A 26,631-nucleotide genomic window follows, 5' to 3' on the forward strand; every position below is an offset into this window, starting at 1 on the left:
GGTCATTTATTTATTAAAGAAAATGATCAAATATTACATATCTGTGAGTGGCAAAAGTATGTGAACCTCTAGGATTAGCAGTTAATTTGAAGGTGAAATTAGAGTCAGGTGTTTTCAATCAATGGGATGGCAATCAGGTGTGAGTGGGCACCCTGTTTTATTTAAAGAACAGGGATCTATCAAAGTCTGATCTTCACAACACATGTTTGTGGAAGTGTATCATGGCACTAACAAAGGAGATTTCTGAGGACCTCAGAAAAAGTGTTGTTGATGCTCATCAGGCTGGAAAAGGTTACAAAACCATCTCTAAAGAGTTTGGACTCCACCAATCCACAGTCAGACAGATTGTGTACAAATGGAGGAAGTTCAAGACCATTGTTACCCTCCCCAGGAGTGTTCGACTAACAAAGGTCACTTCAAGAGCAAGGTGTGTAACAGTCGAACTTCTAAGCAACTGAAGGCCTCTCTCACATTGGCTAATGTTCATGAGTCCACCATTAGGAGAACACTGAACAACAATGGTGTGCATGGCAAGGTTGCAAGGAGAAAGCCACTGCTCTCCAAAAAGAATATTGCTGCTCATCTGCAGTTTGCTAAAGATTATGTGGACAAGCCAGAAGGCTATTGGAAAAATGTTTTGTGAAAGGATGAAACCAAAATAGAACTTTTTGGTTTAAAAAAAGGTGTTATGTTTGGAGAAAGGAAAACACTGCGTTCCAGCATAAGAACCTTATCCCATCTGTGAAACATGGTGGTGGTAGTATCATGGTTTGGACCTGTTTTGCTGCATCTGGGCCAGGACAGCTTGCCGTCATTGATGGAACAATGAATTCTGAATTATACCAGCGAATTCTAGAGGAAAACGTCAGGACATCTGTCCATGAACTGAATCTCAAGAGAAGGTGGGTCATGCGGCAAAACAACAACCCTAAGCACACAAGTCGTTTTACCAAAGAATGGTTAAAGAAGAATAAAGTTAATGTTTTGGAATGGCCAAGTCAAAGTCCTGACCTTAATCCAATCGAAATGTTGTGGAAGGATCTGAAGCGAGGAGTTTCTGTGAGGAAACTCACCAACATTCCAGAGTTGAAGCTGTTCTGTATGGAGGAATGGGCTAAAATTCCTCCAAGCCGGTGTGCAGGACTGATCAACAGTTACCAGAAATGTTTAGTTGCAGTTATTGCTGCACAAGGGGGTCACACCAGATACTGAAAGCAAAGGTTCACATACTTCTGCCACTCACAGATATGTAATATTGGATCATTTTCCTCAATAAATAAATGACCACGTATAATATTTTTGTCTCATTTGTTTAACTGGGTTCTCTTTATCTACTTTTAGGACTTGTGTGAAAATCTGATGATGTTTTAGGTCATATTTATGCAAAAATATAGAAAATTCTAAAGGGCTCATAAACTTTCAAGCACCACTGTACATTCTGTAAGTTTAATTACCACAGGAAGCTCGTAGGTGAGATAATGTGAGAAGCAAACGGGCTATAGGAAATTCCCGACTAGTCACGTCAGTATCGTCTGGGGCTAAACATCCAGTCAACCATATGAAACTTATATTTGTACCTTTCCTGATTTATTGCACTGTTTTGGGTTTATGCAGGTGGGTTTTACATGGTAAGACGTGGTTATCTGTAAGCCTTATGTGGATTTATGTGAGTTAGTTCAACCATTTAATATGCCCAAGCTCATGCAGTTGCTTTTTTTTTTTTTAAACAGTTCTGATTTTTTTTAAGCTGTGGTGCTTTGTACTGAAATTTTAGCTTTCATTCTCTTATGAAAAGAAGGCTCTTTTTTTAACTAATTACACAGACACACACATGCACATGCAGTATTCTTTAAACACTGGTGAAGCTAGCACCACCCATCCATCTGCTTGCCGCACTTGATTTATTTGACACCTTAAACGATATGAAGGGAGAAATTAAGATGTTGTTCTTGGCCACATTAAAGATGAAACGTTGAAGTCGGAAAGCAGGAGCTGTAAGTCTTGGAGCTGGATAAAAATGGTGCCATATGAAGGCTTAATGAAAAATAAATACACATCACTCAAGCCTATTATTGGACCATGATGTTGTGATAACAAAACTTGACAACTTCAATAAGCCCCTTTATGGTGCACAAGAAACTGCAGACCACTTTGGGTCATCATGCCAAATGGAGTTCCAGCTAATTAGTGCCATGTTTATCTGCTCTTGGGGCTGTTGTTTGAGCTAGAAACTATTAGAAAGGATAATAGAGGTCAGAGTAATGTGTGATCATGGATTTGCTTAAGACAGAGAGTGTGTGTGTGTGTGAGAGAGAGAGAGAGAGTGTGAGTGCTATGAACCACACACTCCCTGAAGTCATGATCCAAAGCAAACAGTGGCTTTCTCGGTCTCCCTGAGGACAGACAGATGTCAGGGCACCTGTTCACACACTTCTCTCCCTTTTCTTTTCTTTTTTGCTTCTTCCCTTTCATCACACTTCCAATATGTAATGTATTATTTTTCTCTGCTCTTTAATATTTTTAAATACTTTTAATTCCCTGTCTGGTTTCTTAGGCTCTTTTTTTTTTAGCAGGGATAAACCAGCATTGTATATATTCTTTTCGCTGTTTCTGTTTCTTTTAAATACTTGATAACAAAGTGATGAATCTGATTTGATGTGCGACGCCATTTTGGTTTTCTCTACTCGGGGTATATGAGAGTAGCCAATCAGAGCACGTGATTACTCATGTCCAGTGAAAAATATAGTGTGTGTATAATCAATCAGTGTTGTAGTCGAGTCACTAATCTTTGAGTCTAGTCTCGAGTCCCTAGTGTTCAAATCCGAGTCTAGTCCAAGTCATTCAAGAAAATTTTGAGTCCACTATTGTTCCGAGTCGAGTCCAAGAACAAGACTCCAACCGCGCCATTTAACGGTGGCTGTTTTGGCGCCATTAACATAAGTTTGTTCCTGAACATGGCGCATGAACAGGTGAATGTGCATTCTCTTTGTCAGGGAGTGTGAAGTATTCTGTCAGAGATGGTTGGGAGACAGATGTACAGTAAGTGCAGAAGGTGTGTTTATTAATACAAGTGAAGACAGTAAACAATCCAGAATGGCAGGCAAAATCGTAAAACAGTGAAACAGGCAATAGGTCGAGCGAGGCACAAACAGGCTATCGTAGACTCGGCAGAATCAAGGACAGGAAACAGGAAATCAGGGCTCAGGAAACCAAACAAGGAAATACGGCTTGGTAATGTGTCAGCAACGCAATTCAATGCTTCGCAAAGTAAGTGTGTTTTCACAGTTTTTATATTGGTGCGCTGATTGCACCTTAATCCTGTGCAGGTGCGAGTCGTTTATGGCACGTGCAAGAGTCCATTTGGTGCACGCGCTGCCCAGAGCGCACCCGAGAGTCTATCTGATGCATGCACCAAGGCATTAGTACAAAAATTAATATAAATATCTTATGCCAAATTATTATGGCATGTTGCAAAAAATAAAGAAAAAATCAGAGTCCTCGCCTCCAGTTTTACGAGTCTTGATGCAGTTAATGTCCGAGTCCAAGGGCCCGTTTACACGAGGACACTGTCAGGTAAAAACGACTAAATATTTTATCGGAAGTGCCTTTCGTCTACATGGGGACGGCGTTTTCGAGGCTGAAAAACGGAAAAAATTGAAAACGCCTTCCAGAGTGGATAAGTTAAAAACAGCCCCCATTGCATATCCGTCTAAACTACCCAGTACGCGAAACTCTGCTTGGATCTGCTCACGTCGGGTACGCGTTTACGTCATAGTAAGAGCATGTGTGGCAGTGGGGGCGTGGTCAAGCGCCGGTCTGTGACAGGAGGGTGGAGTCAGGGAAGGTAAGTGGCAGAATCACTACACCTGATGTCAATTAACCTGTGTTTGTGTGTCTTCCCAGTGACCGCGCCCTATTTAAAGAGGGAGAGCAGAGAAGCTCATCCCCAAGCTAGACGCCGGTTGCGTGTGTGTCTGTTGGTTTAAAAATATTGTTAGACTGAAAAGTGTGGCAATAAAGCCTATTTGTAAACCTGATCCCTGTCCTGCCGTCCTCTGTGCTCCACCCACTCATATAGAACGGCTACAGCATGTCTGATTACATTGATCCAACGGACCTTCAAGCTGCTCTGGCAACCTCACGAGTAGCCATAGGCAGAGTAGTCAAAGTTTTTGTGGCGCAGATGTGCAGATTAGACAAGACGGAAGACGTTGCGCATGCGTGCAGACATAGCGGAGGTCTTTCACAGCACCACTAAGCCGCCTGGCATGCACATCCAATTGAATTCCACACATTTATGCGTCACCGTATAGACGCAGATTTCCTCCTTGAAAACGGTCGTGTAGACGCAGAAAAAAGTGAGAACGAAAACGGACTTTTGCGTTTTTGTTTCAGACCGTCCTCGTGTAAAGTGGGCCCAAGTCACCAGTGCTCAAGTCCAAGTCAAGTCACGAGTCCTTAAAATTAGGGAACGAGTTGGACTCGAGTCCGAATCTTTATTTGTATAAGGCATTAATGAAGATATAATTAAGTATGTATCCATTTTAGTCAATATCAGATATTGTACATACAGTACCAGTCCAAAGTTTTGACACATCTAATTCAGTGTTTTTTCTTTATTTTTATGAATTAAAAGTCACTTCATGTCTTAAAGTAATGATGGATGTCGTTTCTCTTTACTTAGTTGAGTGGTTTTTGACATAATATGGATTTCTACAGTTGTGGAATAGGGCTATTTAATGTATGTTTATTATTTACTATTTACTGTTTGATCAAAATCGCATTAAGAAAGCAATAAATTGCACTAATTAACTTTTGACGAGTCACCTGTTAATTGAAAAGCATTCCAGGTGACTACCTCATGAAGCTGGTTAAGATAATGCCAATAGTGTGCAAAGCGTCATCAGGGTAAATGCTGGCTACGCTGAAGAATCTAAAATATGAAACATATTGGGGGTTTTTAAACACTTTTTTTTTTGTTTACCACATAATTCCAGATGTGTTCCATATGTTACTTCATAGTTTTGATGTCTTCAGTATTGTTCTACAGTGTAGAAAATAGTCAAAATACAGAAAAACCTATGAATGAGTAGGGGTGTAGAAACTTTTGACTGCTACTGTATATTTGCATCGTATTAGCATTTGAAATACACTGCATTGCCACAATATGAGAAACTTAAGCATAATATTATAATAATGCAAACAAATCAGAATGTTTTCATTTGAAAAGGAAATAGTCCTTGCTTGGTTTAAACACTGGGATTCTCATATGATTGATGTGACTCATTTTTTGGTGCACTGGTTACCACTGTTACCTCACAGTAAGAAGGTTCTGGGTTCTAACCTCACAGTCAACGGGAATCTTTCTGTTTGGAGTTTGCATGTTCTCACTGTGTCTGGATGGGTTTTCTCTGAATGCTCTGGTTTCCTTCCACAGTCCAAAGACATGTAGAGTGTCTTGCAAAAGTATTCATCCCCTTTGGTGTTTGTTCTGTTTTGTTGCATTACAAGCTGGAATTAAAATTGATTTTTGGAGGGTGAGCACCATTTGATTTACACAACATGCCTCCCACTTTAATGTTGCAGAGTGTTGTTTTATTCTGACACAAACAATAATTAAGATGAAAAAACAGAAATCTGAAGTGTGCATAGGTATTCACCCCCTTTCATATGAAACCCCTAAATAAGAGCTGGTCCAACCAATTCACTTCATGTCACATAATTAGTTGATTAAGATCCACCTTTGTGCAGTCAAAGTGTCACATGATCTGTCACATGATGTCTGTATAAATCAACCTGTTCTGGAAGGACCCTGACTCTGCAACACTACTAAGCAAGCAACATGAAAACCAAGGAGCCTCCAAACAGGTCAGAGACAAAGTTGTGGAGAAGTATAGATCAGGGTTGGGTTATAAAAAATATCCCAAACTTTGAATATCCCAGGGAGCACCATTAAATCCATTATAGCAAAATGGAAAGAATATGGCACCACTACAAACCTGAGAAAAGAAGGCCGCTCACCAAAACTCACAGACCGGGCAAGGAGGGCATTAATCAGAGATGCAACAAAGACACCAAAGATAACACTGAAGGAGCTGCAAAGATCCACAGCAGAGATAAGAGTATCTGTCCATAGGACCACTTTAAGCTGCACACTCCACAGAGTGGGGCTTTATGGAAGAGTGGCCAGAAAAAAAATCACTGCTGAAGAAAACATGTTTGGAGTTTGCCCAACAGCATGTGGCAGAATCCCCAAACATATGGAAGAAGATTCTCTGGTCAAGTGAGACTAAAATTGATCTTTTTGGCCATCATGAGAAATGCCATGTGTGGCGCAAACCTAACACCCTGAGAACACCATTCCTACAGTGAAGCATGGTGGTGGCAGCATCATGCTGTGGGGATATTTTTCATCTACAGGCACAGGAAAACTGGTCAGGACTGAAGGTAAGATGGATGGCACTAAATACAGGGCAATTCTGGAGGAAAACCTGTTTGAGTCGGCCAGAGGTTTGAGGCTGGGACGAAGGTTCACGTTCCAGCAGGACAATGACCCTAAACTAATAGAGCTAAGCTAATATACCCCATACATAACATACCCCAAGAGACTTGCAGCTGTAACTGCAGCAAAAGGTGGCTCTACAAAGTACTGAATTTGGGGGGGTGAATACCTATGCACACTCCAGATTTCTTTTTTTTCATCTTATTTATTGTTTGTGTCACAATAAAACAACAATTTGCACCTTTAAAGTTGTAAGCATGTTGTATAAATCAAAGGGTGCTAATCCCCCAATATCCATTTTAATTCCAGCTTGTAATGCAACAAAACAGGACAAACAGCAAGGGGGACGAATACTTTTGCAAGACACTGTAGATTACGTCAGTTGGCTGCTCTAAATTACCCATAGGTGTGAATGTAAGTGTGAATTGTTGTTTGTCTCTGTGTAGCCCTGTATTAGGTTGGCGACCTGCCCAGTGTGTACCCCGCCTCTTGCCCAATATGAGCTGGGATTGGCTCCAGATAAGCGGTATAAATGATGGATGGATGTAATTTTTATTAGATTTTTGATAAATGATGAAATAAAACATTTATTGGTTCTGCTTTTCTAAATCGCAAGCAGTAAATATCTGTTTAACTATTCTGTTTACTTTACTCAAAGTTCTCCTCTGTGCACTTTGATGGACAGGAGGAAGGGAGAAAAGTTGTTTTATCTGACTTGTTGGATTAAATTTCTCAGCTCTAATCAGGCCCTCTTGTCATGCAGAGAAATCAAGGCACGATAAAGATGATGTGCTAATCCTTTGTCAGGGATGAAGGCTGGTAAAATCGATGTCTCATATAGGCTGTTTACTCTGAAGATTGGACAACAAGCTTGTAACATGTAGTAACACACACACACACACACACACACACACACACACAAACCAAAAACCTCACATAACCTCACTTTCTCCTTCTTCCTCTCTCTTTGCTTTTGACAGCTCTTAGAAGGTCAGAGATAAGATCTAATCTTGTGGTGATTATGGTCTGTGTGTGTGTGGCTGATGAGCCAGTGTCCTCCAGATGTCCCAGCTTTTTTCAGACTTCTCTGTCAAAAAAGAAAAGTATTTTCTCTTGACCTTTGTAAAGACGTTGTCCTTTATAGATATATTTGCAGGTAAGTACAGTACATTGCCTGTATAATTGCTAGCCTCAATAAATACCTGTCTTGGCAGTATTTTATTATCGAATTTATATATGTTATTTACCAGCTGGGAGGTCCGTATGGTGAAATACCATGACCGAGGTCTTGAAAGTACTGAGCGAGGCCCTCTGGGCCGAGGTCAGTATTTAAGGCCGAGGTCACGGTATTTCACCATACGGCCCGACCTTAAACTGGTAAATAATATATTTATTTTTTTCTTTACCAAATTCTAACAGAAAACGAGAGCGCCCGAAAGGGAAAACCGAGCCGAGCCGCCATTTTGAATCCTCATTCATGGCTGTAATGCAAATGGCTTCCTTCTCGGTATACAAGTGCACTTCCATGGCAGGAAAAAAACTACATTTTGCTGCCTATTTATACAAATAGGAGTCATTCAGGATTCAGCCGTGTTTTTGCTCGGTGTTAGCAAATTACAGGTTTTTAGCTTTCTCCTGAAATGTTTTATTTTATTTCTTCTTCCTCAGGGTAGTAAAACTCGCTTTCGCTGTGAACACTGTCGTTATCGCTATCCATGCTGTAAAATTAATGCTATTCTCCCGAGAAATGCTGCCAAAAATTTATAAGATTTTTGATAATCTTGTAAATAAATCTTATAAAAAAAGATAAATGTTGACAAAAAAATGCTATGTTTGTTGTTGTTGTGAACGAGCAAGTCGCCAGAGGTCCGTAAATGGGGTCTGTGACTGGGGTCCGTATCGTAGGATACGGACCCGCTCGCCAGCCAATCAGAGCGCAGGATTTAGACCGAAAAAATAGAGGTTATTGCGTGGTTGCGCGAGATTTGAAGTTTATCTTTGAGTGGTGAACATATTCATGAGTGAACGAAGCAAATGAGTGAAAATATTTTTAACATGAGAAGATAAACTTCAAATCTCATGCAACCGTGTAATATTCTTTATATCAGTGTTTTGCAACCACTGGGCCACGGCCCATTATTGGGCCGCAATTTTTTTTTTCCAAGTAGAAGCTAATTTTTACGCGCAGTAGGGTATAATTGCTAGGTTGCATCCAATGTCACATCCGCCTCATTAAGCCATGGTCACACTACAGCTCGCGATGGGTTATCGATGAAAATGAGGCACAGGGGAAATAATAATAATAATAATAATAATAATCAGTTTGACCATGCTAGCGTTGGCCTTCACTAACACTACACCGGCTGGAAGGTAACCGGACTGCCGTGCTAACAGCACCGAGTCACAGGTAAGCTAGCGTTGGCCTTTGAGAATGCTGATATGAAGAGAGTGTGTATTATTATAATAATAATAGAACTGATATACCACTCCAAGCCAGCCAATATTATTCATTTGGTTTGATAGCATGCAATATTGTTAGCATATCACTTATCCTATGTGTATTACGTCACTCTACCCAGTGGAGAATGAGCGTTGAATATGGTTTACTATATTGCATGGTTGTCAAGACAACATGATGTCACACGTTGGAGATGTAAAACTTCCACACTAGCAAGCGACTGTGACAATTTGTAAACAAACATGGCCGGCAGGTTTGCTTCGTTAAATGCGGAAGATTCTGAAAGAATTTTGAAAGAGAAAGACGCATTGGACACTCAAAAGGCTATCGAATGTGTACGTATAATAATAATGATAATATTGGCTGTCTTTTTTTCGTGGTCTATCAGATATATTCCATTCAGCTAGCATGATATTGAACTCGTCTTCGACTCGTTCAATATCATGCTAGCTGAATGGAATATATCTGATAGACCACGAAAAAAGGACAGCCAATATTATTTAAATATAGTGAGTCCAGATTTATTGACCTGTTCCTTTGAATAGTCCATGTACAAGGCTTGTCATTGTGTGCTTGATTTCTTTGCGTTTGCTTATATGTTCAAGAAAGTGTAACACAACCACAAAATAACAAGTAGCATATTTTTGTTAAGCCTGAGGTGTGATTTTAAATTTTTAAGCAGTCCTGACTCATTTTCATCATGTCAAAATGTCCTGCATTGTATTTATTAGCTCTGGTAACGATGCACTCGTGGCACTGGACTTGTTGGAACAAGCGTAATCTGCCCTTGTTTTTAATTGGAATGCTGAAATGAGAGCAGGAGGAATTTTAACTATGCTCTTGAAATGCCCGCACAGGTAAAAGAGGGTTTTGTGTCTGCTGCTGTGCTTTCAATAATTTGATGTGGAAAGATCCTGTCTCCTGTAGTGCTGGTGTAGCTGAATATTGTCTGTTCTACGTTGTCTTGCACTGCAGACCCTTTCCTCCTGGTTTTCTACTCAGCCTTCATTTTATGGGATTTCTTACATACTGTATACAGACACTTTGCGAAGAAAAATCCAATTTTTTTTCCCAATTGGATACACATTTCTCAGAATAATACACACATTTCCCAAAGCTACAAGTGCAAATCTCTATCACCAGAACCACAAACTCTTAATTCAACAGAGAAAAGCTTGCATTTTACTGAAAAACCACACACTTCAAAACCAGAATCACATATATCTATATATACACGTCATATAATCATACCTTCTATAAATATCTCATCTCATTATCTCTAGCCGCTTTATCCTTCTACAGGGTCGCAGGCAAGCTGGAGCCTATCCCAGCTGACTACGGGCGAAAGGCGGGGTACACCCTGGACAAGTCACCAGGTCATCACAGGGCTGACACATAGACACAGACAACCATTCACACACACATTCACACCTACGGTCAATTTAGAGTCACCAGTTAACCTAACCTGCATGTCTTTGGACTGTGGGGGAAACCGGAGCACCCGGAGGAAACCCACGCGGACACGGGGAGAACATGCAAACTCCGCACAGAAAGGCCCTTGCCGGCCCCGGGGCTCGAACCTGGACCTTCTTGCTGTGAGGCGACAGCGCTAACCACTACACCACCGTGCCGCCCTATATAAATATCTTTTAGTCAAAATCACATAAATACCAAGCATACATCTACAGTGACCAGCATAAACACACTGACCACCAACACACGCAACACAAAGAACAGATACCGAACAAAAACTTTTTCATTTTGAAATTTAACTATGTACTCACCATGAAAAAAACAACAAAGGGTTTTGCATAGAACAAAATATCTCAATGTTTATTGGACACTGCACTTTTCAATTGTCCCGCCCAGATCCATCATCTCCATATGATGATTGGTGGGATCTCTTAACGGGGCAGAACCTCATAATCAATTTGCCAATCATCCATCCATCATCTGTAACCAATTATCCTGTGCAGGGTCGCAAGCAAGCTGGAGCCTATCCCAGCTGACTACGGGCGAGAGGCGGGGTACACCCTGGACAAGTCGCCAGATCATCACAGGGCCGACACATAGAGACAAACAACCATTCGCACTCACATTCACACCTACGGTCAATTTAGAGTCACCAGTTAACCTAACCTGCATGTCTTTGGACTGTGGAGGCAACCCACACAGAAAGGCCCTCGTTTGCCACTGGGCTCGAACCCAGAACCTTCTTGCTGTGAGGCAACAGTGTTAACCACTACACCACCGTCCCACCCCAACTTGCCAACCACTGGAATGGTAATGAACATAGTTGAGGGTCAGCGATCCAGGATCCATCAATGAGCTTCCAAGAATTCTTTTGGGTGGTTATAGCATACCAGAGGGACCCAAACCCTCACGCACACACCTATTGCTGGATTTCAGTCACGTGACTTTTCTTAGCGGTTTTGCCGTAAGTGAAACAGCTGGTGATCTAAACTGCTGCCATAGTGCAAACAACTAGTGATAACTTATCAGAGTATGCTCGTAATCTAGAAGCCACTGCTCGCTTTAGATATGTTCAGAAGATTGCTATGTGCAATGGAATCGACCCCTACAGTCTGGGAAAGAAGGATTTGTCATACAATCTCAAAAACTACTCTTCAGTCGAGTTCCCCGACATCTCGAACTATCTGGTGTTGCAGACGTCCTTCTACACCGCAAAACAGATGAAAGCGTGGAAGAGTACGGAGGCTTACAACTTTTTTGTATGTGGCTGGGTAAAGGACCTCGGTATCAAGATGCTGCCGAATGAATCCTGTATTGTTTTTACCCGTGTATTTTTTTTTTAAGCTTTTCGTTCATGTCTTTACAACGAAGCACTGCAAGATGAAGTGTAAACAAACAACAGTTTGCTTGATTCTCACTTGTGTTAGCTCTTATCTCTCAGGCTACGTTTACATTAGACCGTATCTGTCTCGTTTTCTTCGCGGATGCACTGTCCGTTTACATTAAACCCCCTGGAAAAGCCAGGAAATGGGAATCCGCCAGCGTCCACGTATTCAATCCAGATCGTGTCAGCTCCGGTACTGTGTAAACATTGAGAATACGCGAATACGCTGTGCTGAGCTCTAGCTGGTGTCTCATTGGACAACGTCACTGTGACATCCACCTTCCTGATTCGCTGGCGTTGGTCATGTGAGGCGACTGCTGAAAAACGGCGCAGACTTCCGCCTTGTATCACCTTTCATTAAAGAGTATAAAAGTATGAAAATACTGCAAATCACACACGGACTGGCCATCGGGAGTAGCGGGAGTTTTCCCGGTGGTTCAGTGTGGGCCGGCGGAGAAAAAAAAAAAAAACAGTTGCGCACTGGCCTTTAATATGATAAGCAATGTTAACAGTTTCTTTAAGAAACTGTTAACATTGCTTATTACAGTTGCGCGCTGGCCTTTAATATGATAAGCAATGTTAACAGTTTCTTAAAGAAAAATAGCTTTCTTTAAGAAACTGTTAACATTGCTTATCATATTAAAGGCCAGCGCGCAACTGTTTTTTTTTTTTTTTTCCTCCGCCGGCCCACACTGAACCACTGGCCCACCGGGAAAACTCCCGCTGGCCAGTCCGTGTGTGCTGCAAATACTGATGCAAATACTGCCCATTGTGTAGTTATGATTGTCTTTAGGCTTGCCATCCTTCCACTTGCAAGTAATAAGTGATGTGCGCTGGGATCACACACACAGCGGCTCAGTCCCGAATTGTGGCTTGTGCACTTCACTCGCGCGCTGTGTGAGCTGCGCAGGGCCGGAGTGCGCACCCTCCAGAGGGCACTCGCTGTTCAGGGCGGAGTGATTTGGAGCGCAGGATGCCTGCGGAGCCGAGCGTATCCGTGTATTAGGCTTGCCATCCTTCTACTTGCAAGTGGTGAGCCTTGCGCATGTCCTAAATGCACTGGGATCATGTTACGCGCCGTCTAAAGTCATGTGATTAGCGTATCCGCGTATTGGCATTGCTGTGTGCACGGCTAACGGTTTTAGTGTAAACGCGAATCGTTTTAAGAACGTTAATCTGATGATCCGCTGATTCGACGTAATGTAAACGTAGCCTCATCAGGTAAATCATTCACAAAGATCATCAGAAACCCCTTTAAAGACCTGGATCTTAGTTAAACAATACGGAGAAGTGATCACGGCGCATTGTAACTGTACGGTTGGGGAAGAATTTTGTTGTGACCTTCATGCATATGGACTTTGTGAGGAGTGAGGAATAAACAAAGAAACAGCTGGGGACTTTAGTGCGTTGTGACTAAAAAAAGTACCATAAAATAACGACACGTAGCAAGAAAAGTACTTGGAAAACACTAAGGACATAGCTGAGAGGGAGATACAAACCTTTCACCAAGTGATCACTGCAAACTCGAGCATGCTTCGACTCGGCTCCCTTCGATTTCAGTGAGAGGTTCAAAAGCCACCTTTCTTGACGTCTTTTTGTGAAATCCTGTGTTCGCTCACCGTTTTTTATTAGTTCACGGGGAACCCTGAAGAAACTTTTTTATCAGTTTCACGGTTTGATCGATTTGAACAACTTAAAACAATGCAAGCGTAACGCATTTTTCATATGAGCAATGCACCTTCTCCGTACAAACGCTTTGTCAATTGAGCTTTGGTAGACCACCAGCTAAAGTTTTGAATAACTAATGAGGCGGCTGTGACGTCACGTGAAACCCAGCAATTTGTATTTGGACTGTGGGACGAAACCCACACAGACATGGGGAGAAAATGCAAACTCCACACAGAAAGGCCTCCATCAGCTGCTGGGCTCAAACCCAGAACCTTCTTGCTATGAGGTGACAGTGCTAACCACTACACCAAACAAACATGACTGACACCTTAAACATATCAGCATCAGTATGGAGTCAGCACTGCATTATTGGTTAGTAGTCTAGTTCATGCAGGGTTTAACGCAACTAGTACAGCCTGTTATTTTATTTTCATAGCTGGTAAATATTGTAAATAAATTATAAACTGTAAAGTTATGTTTGATGATTTGCATTAGTTTCTTTTCTTTATAGGTCTTGTTAGCTGTCACAACCTTCTTCAGTGAAATTGAGCTAGCTAGAGCGGCGGTTACGATTATCAACAGTCCATAATTATCGACACCTTTTCAGATTTACCAATAAAAAACTATTTTACAAAGATGAGTTTCAGTTACAACAGTTATTATTGGTTAGTTAATCAACCGGAAGACCCGCCTCGCCCTTTGATCTTGTCGTCTGATGACAGCTCGTTACCTGAGATGGAATTTTTTTTTTTTAACACAATCAGCAATTTGAGGAAAACCCGGACGTTACCATCGCAGGTAAGCATGGTGGAAAGATCATGGACATGTTTTTACTTCTCAAATTCACCCATATTTCATGATCTCCTTGTCGAAACCTACTTTGTTTCTTACGCTTTCATTTGACAGTCGCCATTTTGTATCTAAACGCATGTTTGAGAATCACGTGAGGTGTCAGTAATAGTGATCACTTTCACCGGTGTCCACCATTATCGACACCCTGTGGAATTAAGTGACATTTACAACTGTTATGGATCGATCTTTGTGGAACATTGTTGAAGTAGATGAAATACTTTAAAAAAATTAAAGTGCTGTGATTTATAATCTTTTTTTTCTGATTTATAACAGAATGGAATGTTTATAGAGGATTTGGAATCCGATTGCAATAAATAGAATTAGAGCAGAATTAAATTCCTAGCATATTAAAAAAAATTACACTTTTGAAATATTCAGATTTTTCTATTCCATTCAGAATTTTTTTTTTTTGCATTTTGTTGTAAATCTCTACCACATATTACAATATCAGTAGACATTTTATACTTTGGTTCGAGGAATGACATGCGACCTTTGGCCTGGATTTCCATGCAGTTACAATGTCGATTTCCAAGGTGTTGATAATTGTGGAACGGTGTCACATGATCTGATACGCTCAGTAATCGGGATTCAACTCTTTTTTTTTTTTTTCCAGTGGAAGTTTGAGTAATTATTCATGCACAATTTACGTACTGAAAGTCTTTTCTACTTTTGCAACGGCCAAAAGATCATTAAGGTATCGGTAATTGTAGCCGCCACTCTAGTTCATAGTTTAGTTGCGGTTTTTTGCATGGCATGCCAGACACTACTGCTTTTGTCAACCTGATTTTGGAAAAACTTTTTGACGCTCTTACTTCTGAGACACTGAGAATTAAACAGGAGGCCAGACCAATGGATGAAACACATAAAACAGGGCCGATACAGATTATATAGATAAAGTATATAGTATACTTTATAAAAACAGACACCTGTCTTTCCCACATTGATGTAGTCGAATGAATTCAGGGTCGCACTTCATGTCACTTCAGATAAAATACATTCCATTGCCAAGAAGCTGAAAAAAAAAACATTTGGATTGAGGGCTGTGAATGGAGTGGGAAGAATATTGTCCCTATGACTGATGAACTCTTCTTGGATGTCGTGTGTGTAGTGGACATTGACTTTATCTCATACAGCATCGAAGGTAGTGCTGTATGGGGCAGTGTGCTGTCTCTTGGGGTGGAAAGGAAACCGTAATAATAGCCAGCTTTTAACATGATAATGGTCGGGATATTACAAAGTGATGGCAGCACAGATAGCTAACCCAGCTTTAAACCCCCCCCCCCCCCCCCCCCCCACACACACACACCCCACCCCTCCACCCCTTTAGTCCTATGATGTTCCTTCCTGTGTTACGCATTTTTATTGAGATTGAAGCCAGCGTCGTTGACATACACACCTTCAAAAGAGTCAGGATTTTCATCAAGCTCCATTATTCTTCAAAAAAAAGCATAATCATGTATTCACTGAAAGCAGTGAATACTGTACATACGGAAATGCCAGACAATAGATTCTCACTTGTACGTACATGCATCTCTTTCACACATTCAGTATTCCTCTCAAAGAGAACTATACTATATGTCTGCTTTATTCTTACTCACTGTTTTTCAATACAAGATCAATCGTGAAAATTGCAGCGAACAACTCAATATAACTGACACAGTAAAGAGAGCTGATTGGATAATTGTGGTGAGTTGTGTTTATACAGGTGAGATGTGGGTTTTTTTTTCCATTGACACACGGAGTTTTGATCGATGACACAAATGTTCAGAGAAATGAGACATGGGAACTGTGCTAGTGTGTTCACAGGTGTGCGTAGAATTTTGAGAAAGAAGCAAGCAGGCTTGTAGTACTCGAGTCCAGGACTCATGACTTGACTTGGACTTGAGCACTGATGACTCGGACTCGTGCATTAACTGCATTCGGATTTGTAAATTGGAGATAAGGACTCAGATATTTTTCTTTATTTTTTGTAACATGCCATACCGGTAATAAGGGTGGCATGTTGGTGTAGCGGTTAGCACTGCCGCCTCACAGCAAGAAGGTTCTGGGTTCGAGCCCAGTGGCTGGCGAGGGCCTTTCTGTGCGGAGTTTGCATGTTCTCCCCGTGTCTGCGTGGGTTTCCTCCAGGTGCTCCGGTTTCCCCCACAATCCAAAGGCATGCAGGTTAGGCTAATTGGTGGCTCTAAACTGACCGTAGGTGTGAATGTGAGTGTGAATGGTTGTTTGTCTCTGTGTCAGCCCTGCAATAACCTGGCGACTTGTCCAGGGTGTAACCCGCCTCTTGCCCATAGTCAGCTGGGATAGGCTCCAGCTTGCCCGCGACCCTGTAGGACAGGATAAGCAACTATAGATAATGGATGGATAGATGGATGCCATAATAATTTGGCATAAGATATTTATATCTACATTAATCTCATCTCATCTCATTATCTCTAGCCGCTTTATCCTGTTCTACAGGGTCGCAGGCAAGCTGGAGCCTATCCCAGCTGACTACGGGCGAAAGGCGGGGTACACCCTGGACAAGTCACCAGGTCATCACAGGGCTGACACATAGACACAGACAACCATTCACACTCACATTCACACCTACGGTCAATTTTGAGTCATCAGTTAACCTAACCTGCATGTCTTTGGACTGTGGGGGAAACCGGAGCACCTGGAGGAAACCCACGCGGACACGGGGAGAAAATGCAAACTCCACACAGAAAGGCCCTCGCCGGCCACGGGGCTTGAACCCAGACCTTCTTGCTGTGAGGCGACAGCGCTAACCACTACACCACCGTGCCGCCCATCTACATTAATTTTTATACTAATTTCGTGCAAGAGTGTCACACCTGTGCTCCTTGGCACGTGCATCAGATAGACTCTCGGGTGTGCTCCAGACAGCACGCGTGCTGTAAACCTGCACAGGATTAAGGCGCAATCAGCGTGCCTATATACAAATTATGAAAACACACTTACTTTGCGAAGTATTGAGTTGCGTTGCTGACACATTACCGAGCCTCATTTCCTTGTTTGGGTTCCTGATCCCTGATTTCCTGTTTCTTGTCTTTGATTCTGCCAAGTCTACGATAGCCTGTTTGTGCCTCGCTCGACCTATTGCCTGTTTCACCATTTTACAATTTTGCCAGTCGTTCTGGATTGTTTGTCTTTGCTTGTATTAATAAACACACCTTCTGCACTTACATCCGTCTCCCAACCATCTCTGACAGAATACTTCACACTTCCTGATAAAGAGAATGCACATTCACCTGTTCATATGTCATTTTCAGGAACAAACTAATGTTAATGGCGCCAAAACAGCCACCGTCAAATGGTGCGGTTGGAATCTTGTTCTCGGACCTGACTCAAAATTTCCTTGAATGACTTGTACTTGACTCGGACTTGAACACTGGGGACTCGAGACTGGACTCGGACTCGAGGTTTAATGACTCGACTACAACACTGGAAGCATGTGTTTCAGCAATTGTATAGAATTGTGAAGAAATGGCATATTATTATGGAATTTAGTAAAAGGAATTGATTAGTTACTCTATTAATTCAGTTATAGAGCACATCCTACTGAAATGTTTTGGAACTAAATTAAAAAATGCGACCATGAAACCATGAATCACAAGCTGAATACAACAGTAAAGTTTGAAATATAGTTATTTTTATTCCCCTGTGTTTCATTTCGGCTCTATTTCTGTACACTGTCAGAAATAGGGGTGCAGGAGGAGTCCATTTCTGTTCCCCAGGGTACAGTCTACACTATTGTACCCCCTAGGGCTCATTATTGGACCTCAAGGTAACTGTGTGTCCCTTTTTAGGGCCAAAAAGGTACATATATGTTCCCAAGTAGTATATAAAGGGTATAAATAAGTACCTGAGAGGGTACTGCCCCAGTGACAAGCCGTTGTACCCCTAAAGGTGCAATAATTAAGTTATTCCATGAAATTGAGTTGTATACGAGTTGATAGGCTCTAAGCCATGTACGATGAAATTGAGTGGAATAACAGTTTTATTATATCCACATTCAGTGGATTTTGAGAAACAGAGCATTTTTATTTTTTGCAAATTCGATAAATAAAAACTTTATACAAAATGTCCGACAAACTCATTTCTGCTTAAGTGGACTTCTTAAAAACCTATCGAAGGCTGCAGGAATTGGCTTTATTGTTGTTGTTTTTTGTAGAAAGTGCTGTCTTGCTGTCATGCCGAGGTATAGAGTAGCTTTATACATTTATTGAATTTTTCCAGTGATGTCATTATCAAACTTCTTTGAGCTTTTGAACCAGTCTAAAAAAATCAACAAATTTTAATGCTTAAAGATGAAGAATGTAAACAAAGCGGCGAAATGACAGTAGCAATTTGTGAAAAATGCTATAATAATAATAATAATAATAATAATAATAATTCTTGAAAAATAAAAAGATATGTTCTTACCATCAAATACTTTCGTTCCATATTTTGTTGCTCTTTTTATTTTGGGGGTTTTGTTTTCGAGTAGAGTTTTTATTTTTTCCTCGGTTAGAGTAGCCAATCAGAGCGCACGATTGCTCATATCCAGTGAATGTGGATAGAATAATGTACTTTATTTTCTGAGAGTGTGTCGTATTTTGGTGATGCCTCTGAAGACTGACTTCTGTGGTCTGGTTTCCCTTTATGACAAACTTTTTACCTACACCAACTGTTATTAGATTAGATTTTGATACAAATCCGGATATGTACCGTATGTGGATCCAGGATAATTTTTTTTGTCTTTTCCCAGTATAACTCAAAAAGTAGTGAATGGATTTTGATGAAATTTTGAGGAAAGGTACGCCATGGGCCAAGGAACAATTGATTAGATTTTGGTGCAAATCTGGATATGTGACTTGGTGGAGGTATGCGCTCTACTGAGTGCCCTTCTGGTTAAAAAAAAAAGACTGCTTGAAGGTGTTTCTGTATGATGGAACATCAATGGCATGAAATTGAAAAATCTACCATTATCTCCAGATTTTCAGACTACAGCAGTCTATTATCTGTAATACTTTTACTGAGTGGGTTTGCAGGCTCAATCGTAAGGTTGCTAATTGCTGTGGTGGAATTAGAACATGTGTGCATGTGTTAGCAGCATACATCTGTCAGTCTATACAGGAAGTGCGTGAAACGTGGAAGACGCAGTAAGTGTGTGCTTCAAAAGGAAGCCAACAAATAAAAAGCTCTAAAGGCCTGAGTATCTTTTTGAAGTTGCTCACAAAATAATTACTAATTGAGCATATGCCAGCTAAGTAATGTAATTATCTCTGTTTTAAATTACAGTTAGGTCCATAAATATTTGGACAGAGACAACATTTTTCTAATTTTGGTTCTGTACATTACCACAATGAATTTTGAACAAAACAATTCAGATGCAGTTGAAGTTCAGACTTTCAGCTTTAATTCAGTGAGTTGAACAAAATGATTGCATAAAAATGTGAGGAACTAAAGCATTTTTTAAACACAATCCCTTCATTTCAGGGGCTCAAAAGTAATTGGACAAATTAAATAATTGTAAATAAAATGTTCATTTCTAATACTTGGTTGAAAACCCTTTGTTGGCAATGACTGCCTGAAGTCTTGAACTCATGGACATCACCAGACGCTGTGTTTCCTCCTTTTTAATGCTCTGCCAGGCCTTTACTGCAGCGGTTTTCAGTTGCTGTTTGTTTGTGGGCCTTTCTGTCTGAAGTTTAGTCTTTAACAAGTGAAATGCATGCTCAATTGGGTTGAGATCAGGCGACTGACTTGGCCATTCAAGAATATTCCACTTCTTTGCTTTTATAAACTCCTGGGTTGCTTTGGCTTTATGTTTTGGGTCATTGTCCATCTGTATTATGAAACACCGACCAATCAGTTTGGCTGCATTTGGCTGGATTTGAGCACACAGTATGTCTCTGAATACCTCAGAATTCATCCGGCTGCTTCTGTCCTGTGTCACATCATCAATAAACACTAGTGACCCAGTGCCACTGGCAGCCATGCATGCCCAAGCCATCACACTGCCTCCGCCGTGTTTTACAGATGATGTGGTATGCTTTGGATCATGAGCTGTACCACGCCTTCGCCATACTTTTTTCTTTCCATCATTCTGGTAGAGGTTGATCTTGGTTTCATCTGTCCAAAGAATGTTCTTCCAGAACTGTGCTGGCTTTTTTAGATGTTTTTTAGCAAAGTCCATTCTTGAGGCTTATGAGTGGCTTGCACCGTGCAGTGAACCCTCTGTATTTACTTTCATGCAGTCTTCTCTTTATGTTAGATTTGGATATTGATATGCCTACTTCCTGGAGAGTGTTGTTCACTTGGTTGGCTGTTGTGAAGGGGTTTCTCTTCACCATGGAAATTATTCTGCGATCATCCACCACTGTTGTCTTCTGTGGGCGTCCAGGTCTTTTTGCATTGATGAGTTCACCAGTGCTTTCTTTCTTTCTCAGGATGTACCAAACTGTAGATTTTGCCACTCTTAATACTGTACCAATTTCTCGGATGGGTTTTTTCTGTTTTTGCAGCTTAAGGATGGCTTGTTTCACCTGCATGGAGAGCTCCTTTGACCGCATGTTTTCTTCACAGCAAAATCTTCCTAATGCAAGCACCACACCTCAAATCAACTCCAGGCCTTTTATCTGCTTAATTGAGAATGACATAACGAAGGAATTGCCCACACCTGCCCATGAAATAGCCTTTGAGTCAATTGTCCAATTACTTTTGGTCCCTTTAAAAACAGGGTGGCACATGTTAAGGAGCTGAAACTCCTAAACCCTTCATCCAATTTTAATGTGGATACCCTCAAATGAAAGCTGAAAGTCTAGACGTTGTCTATGTCCATTATATAACTATAACTTGAATATGTTTCAGTAAATAGGTAAAAAAAGAAAATTTGTGTCAGTGTCCAAATATATATGGACCTAACTGTATGTGGTAACGAATAACACAAAGTAAAATCTTGCTTTTGCTTTTTTTTTTAAATTGATGAAATTAAAACAGTTCTTGCAACAGAAATAACAATCATGGTGTATACACGAGTTAAAATAACCATGGATTTGTTTATTGTACCAGTTCCTAGAACTAAACCTTAAGTGCCAAATAGGCAAGAAGAATTGTTGCATTTTGGTATAATTATTCTTGGCTGGTTATTTCTCTCTAGTATCTGGATTGGATTCATCGAGCCTGTCGAGCCTTGAACCTGAATTTACAATTAGTCTCTGATCTGAATTGCCAGGATTCTTTTCCAGCATTGAAATCGTGTCAAGCAGCAGCTGAATCTTCTCAAACTTGCTCTCATATTGCCTTATCAGGTTTGCATTTTCTACTCAGGACAAGACATTGGATAATGTTGGGATACAGTAACATGAGCCACAGCATTCCATTTGCTTTGTCTCCCTGCTGCAAGCTGTTGTGGTCACAAATGAGTTGCAGTCCCTGTGATCTGCAGCCTGCACAGCCTTAACACTATCCATCCATCCATTATCTGTAACCGCTTATCCTGCATAGGGTCACGGGCAAGCTGGAGCCTATCCCAGCTGATTATGGGCGAGAGGCGGGGTACACCCTGGACAAGTCGCCAGGTCATCACAAGCCTGACACACAGAGACAAACAACCATTCACACTCACATTGACACCTACGGTCAATTTAGAGCCACCAATTAGCCTAACCTGCATGTCTTTGGACTGTGGGGGGAAACCGGAGCACCCGGAAGAAACCCACACAGACACGGGGAGAACATGCAAACTCCACACAGAAAGGCCGTCATCGGCCACTGGGCTCGAACCCAGAACCTTCTTGCTGTGAGGCAACAGTGCTAACCACTACACCACCGTGCCGCCTTTATTGTATTCGAATATTTAATTTTCTTTTTATTTCATAAGGGTTCATTATTATTTAAGATTAAACTAGAAGGACACTCAGTAGAGTACCTGCCTCCGCCAAGCTACATATCAGAATATCCAGATGTTTACTATGTTTATATCCATATTTGGATTTGCATCAAAATCTATCCAATTGTTCCTTGGCCCATGTCTCACCGTTCCTCAAAATTGCATCAAAATCCGTGCACTACTTTTTGAGTTATGTTAGGAACAGACAAAAACGAAGGTGAAAACATAACCTCCTCCAATGAAGTTGGCGGAGAAAAATATTTTCTTTTAAAGGTAGACCGCCTTTCAGATTATTCAAGTGTAGGTCATAAAAAGAATTTTCCCTGACACCCAGTTATTTTTGTTCAGTGGACTGAAAGCTACTGAATTCAAATCACAGACTTCCAAATTTATTGTTTTTTTTTAATAGAAAAAATTAATGAATTTAGAGTCACGTGACCCTAAATTCTCCTCTATTTTTTCCTGCTTCACCATGACACAATTCAAGATACTACATCATGCATCACGTGATGGGCTTTCCCTGTTCGCGTAAGGCATTGTGGGATACAAATTTGAAACAGGAGAGAAAAATGGAGGCTGTGAGTGCGCGAATGAAACGTGAAAGACTGACTACAGTAACGGAAAGTGAGAAGAAAAGATGTTATGTTGCGAAGGAAAGGAAACGCAGGACCAAACTAATAAATATCGGCGGTCAGCGAGCACCTCGGTGTGATCAGCTGTTCGTTTAGCGACAAATGATGGAATTGTCAGTGCACGGTCAAAGGTAAACCTGTAGATGGCAGTAATGCAACGTTGGATGCCAGCTGCCGTAAAACCCCAAAAAAAGAAGACGATGAAGGGAATCATCATCATCATTTTTCCCCTTCCACTGCTTCAGCAGGTTGGGTGCCCAGGATTAAATGCTCCAACAAAGGCAGGAAACTTGACTTGCACTGCATTTCTCTTTGTAGTTGTGTTGCTGCGAGTCCAGTGAGTTTTTCATAGCTTTTCCAGATATTACAGCTTATTGTTAGATCGGAAGCGTGTCTACTTTTAAGAGTTTTGCTTGTGGATCCAACCATAAATTTGAACTTACAGCCTTCCAGTTACTAGCACAGAACTGTAACCACTGTGCTACCACTGTTCTAATAGTGCCTCACTTTGTACAGTCTTCTGTGCCTCATATATTATATAAGACTTAAGGGTATGACTTTAAACTGCAACCGGTAGTGAGTCTCAGGTCCGGGAGGACTTGAGTATTGGGGAAAGTGGAGTTACCCCTTAATCACCATGGCTCCCATGTCCGCTCTGACCCAGAGTGGTAGCACCTGCCTGGGTTCCAGCTATGGGTTAACTAGTACATCACCAATAAGGCGCTTTTCGGTGCAATGTGGCAGATGAATCCAACAGGGTCAATGGCACACCACCAGATGGCATGCGGAAGAGCCACTCAAATGGCCAACGCATGGCATCACTCCGCAAGTCAGTTGTCACTGCGGGGCAACTTCCATACCCATCAGGTCTGTGGCACTTTTGTGTACCACTTGGCATCAGGTCTGGAGGTCCAGAGAGACAACATGATGGGGGCACGACATCGCTTGTCTTACCTTACTGTGTAAGGTGCTTCATTAGGAGAGGAGAATAATATCCGAGAACTCACGAGGCCAGACATTCCATGGCGGCTCAGCCGAGCTGTTCATGCCACCGCTGTGGGCGACTCTGTCACTCTGGTGGGGGCCTCGTAGCCCATCTGCGTTTCTGTGCATCCTAATGAAGCAGTCATCATCGCTAGCGATGGACAGCCGACAATTATATAAAACCGCATACTTTTATGAGTCTTTTTTTTAGGTTTGCTACACAATGAAATCAACAGTTCTTGATGGTACATTCAGATTTTGGATTCTGCTGTATAACTCCTCATTTATGATTTTATAGATGGATTGTATTCTATTGGCAAATGACCCAAGTGATTATCTATTGTCTGAAATTCATCATCTCATGTTCAGAAAAGTCACAATGCCATAATGATTTCATAGTTTTTACAGTGAAACCAAAGGCGAGTTGCTCTCCCGTCTTCCCAGATTACTATTGTATAAACTACTTGCGGTTACAGCATTCAGTGATTTGTGCTTTTTCATGGATCCCCAGTGACGACCAGAGCCACCGAGAAAGCCGCATTGCAATTACAGTGTAATAATAATAATAACAGAGGATTTTGGCTTTGTTGTTGGTCCTGAGGGAGTCACAGCTGCCAGTGGTGTGTGGATTGGAAAACAGTCAGGTATATACAGTTTTAGATAAATAGTTTTATTGTAGGGGTCCGATTACTTGACTGCTGTTACTCTGAAGAGAACATCTGAGGTTTGTATTTGGCTCAGTTTTCTATTTCTAAAAACATAAAGCAATGGAACAGGATAGTCATTATCGTGATCGTTTATCAGTAAACAATCGTTTCTGGGGTGATGATGAATGTTTGTAGAGTCAAGGATGCATATTGTTCACCAACATCCTTTCATTGCACACACACAGATTAATTCATAATAAAAGGCTCTCTAAAGGACCCAACTGGCTTTATTCCTAGTTTCTGATGAACCAAGTGTGATCACCAGTGTTTGCTTTTCTCTTTCCTCTTCTGTCACAGACCTAAAGTCTACAGGCACAGCACATCACTTTGCCTTCTTGCTCAACTCTACTGACTACAGGGTACTGCGCATGGACGAGGATCATGACCGCATGTATGTGGGCAGCAAAGACTACATCCTCTCCCTGGACCTCAATGACATCAACAAAGAGCCCCTTATAGTAAGCAGGAATACACTCTTATTCTATCTCTAATTTTGTCTTTGGGGGCTATTATGATACTTCTATTTAAAAAAAAAAAAAGACACAAATACAGTACTGTGCAAAAGTCTTGGGCACATATAAAGAAATGCTGTCGACCAAAAACGGCTTAAAAATAATGAAATGAAATGTTTCACCATTAAAAAAATACTATAAACAGCAGTAAGCCATAATAAATGAAACATAGTTAATATTTGGTGTAAGACGACCCTTTGCTTTAAAAAAAAATCGTAGTCTCAGGTACAGTGAGTGCAGTTTTATAAGGAAGTAAGCTGTAGGTTTTACTGAGCATCTTACAGAACCAGCCACAGTTCTTCTGGACACTTTGACTGTCACACTCGCTTCTTATTGTTGCACCAAAACCCAGCAGCCTTCATTATGTTTTCTTTTTTAATCTGAAAAGTGCTCTCTTATGGAATATACTGCTCAAATATTGTTTTTTTCCGTAACATTTAATTTTGTGCTGGAAAATGAACATTTGGACTCTAAAATGTTTTTGTACCGACTCGACAATGTCGAAGTCATCAAACAGAAATCGATGACAAAGTTTGTAAGAAAAAAAATATATAGGGTGCTGACAACTTTTGCACAATACATTATATTCAACATTCGGGTGCCAACTGTGTTCCACTGAAGAATATATAATGAATGCGACACTTATTGTGTTTGCATTAATATGCTGATATTATACTCAATATTAATCCTGCACATCTTTTTCCATCAATCATCTAATTATAGGTTATAAAAAATGTTAATTTTAGTCTTGTCCTCCAACATTCACTCAACTCTGTGACCCGAACACATTTATTGCTGTGAAATATTTCAGTTATTCCACGAAATCGGGTCGTACATGAGCCGATAGCCAACGAGGTGCGTAGCGCCAAGTTGACTATAAGCCATGTACGACGAGATTGAGTGGAATAACTGTTTTATCCTATCCACAGTCACTGGATTTTGAGAAACAGAGCATTTTTATTTTTATTTTTTTGCAAATTCGATAAATAAAAACTTTATACAAAATGTCCGACAAAATCATTTCCGCTTAGAATGTAAACAAACCAGTGAAATGACAGTAGCAATTTGTGAAAAATGTGATCATAATAATTCTTGGAAAGTAAAAAAGATATGTTCTTACCATCAAATACTTTTATTCCATATTTTGTTGCTTTTTTTTTTTTGTATTTTGGGGGGTTTTCTTCTTCTTTAGGGTTTTTTAAACCAACTTAAAGGTGCATTATAGCCACCGACTGGGCTGGAGTGTGGAACAGGAGATATTGGGGGGGGGGGGGGGGGGTATTCTTTTAGCTATTTCTGTTTCTTTTAAATTCTTGCTGACAATTTTTATGGTTTTGTTTTCGAATAGAGTTTTTATTTCATCCTCAGATGGTTCAGCAATACGTTCTGTAAAGTCAAGTATTAAGTATTTATACTGTATATTTTAAACAGTTAAGGACATCATTAGAATATCTTTATGTCATTAGCAAGGACGCTAGCCAACGGCATTTTGTGCATATGTTAATTCTATGCTTAAAAATTCAACCCTGTTCCTTTTAGTCTTGTTACTCATTTAAGAGCAAAATGCAGCCACGAAACCTTGT

General features: G+C 40.8%; 1 protein-coding gene across 3 annotated transcripts in view; it reads left to right on the plus strand.

Moving 5' to 3' along the window:
• The window catches only part of sema3fa (sema domain, immunoglobulin domain (Ig), short basic domain, secreted, (semaphorin) 3Fa), a 156,231-nt gene that overhangs the window by 53,661 nt on the left and 75,939 nt on the right, over positions 1-26,631 (plus strand). For all 3 annotated transcript variants that reach the window (XM_060919287.1, XM_060919288.1, XM_060919289.1), the window contains exon 3: positions 24,834-24,994. In XM_060919287.1, the coding sequence (XP_060775270.1) occupies positions 24,834-24,994 (161 nt within the window). The remainder of the gene's footprint in view (positions 1-24,833; positions 24,995-26,631) is intronic.

Source organism: Neoarius graeffei, chromosome 4, assembly GCF_027579695.1.
Source record: "Neoarius graeffei isolate fNeoGra1 chromosome 4, fNeoGra1.pri, whole genome shotgun sequence".
NCBI classification, from domain to species: domain Eukaryota; kingdom Metazoa; phylum Chordata; class Actinopteri; order Siluriformes; family Ariidae; genus Neoarius; species Neoarius graeffei.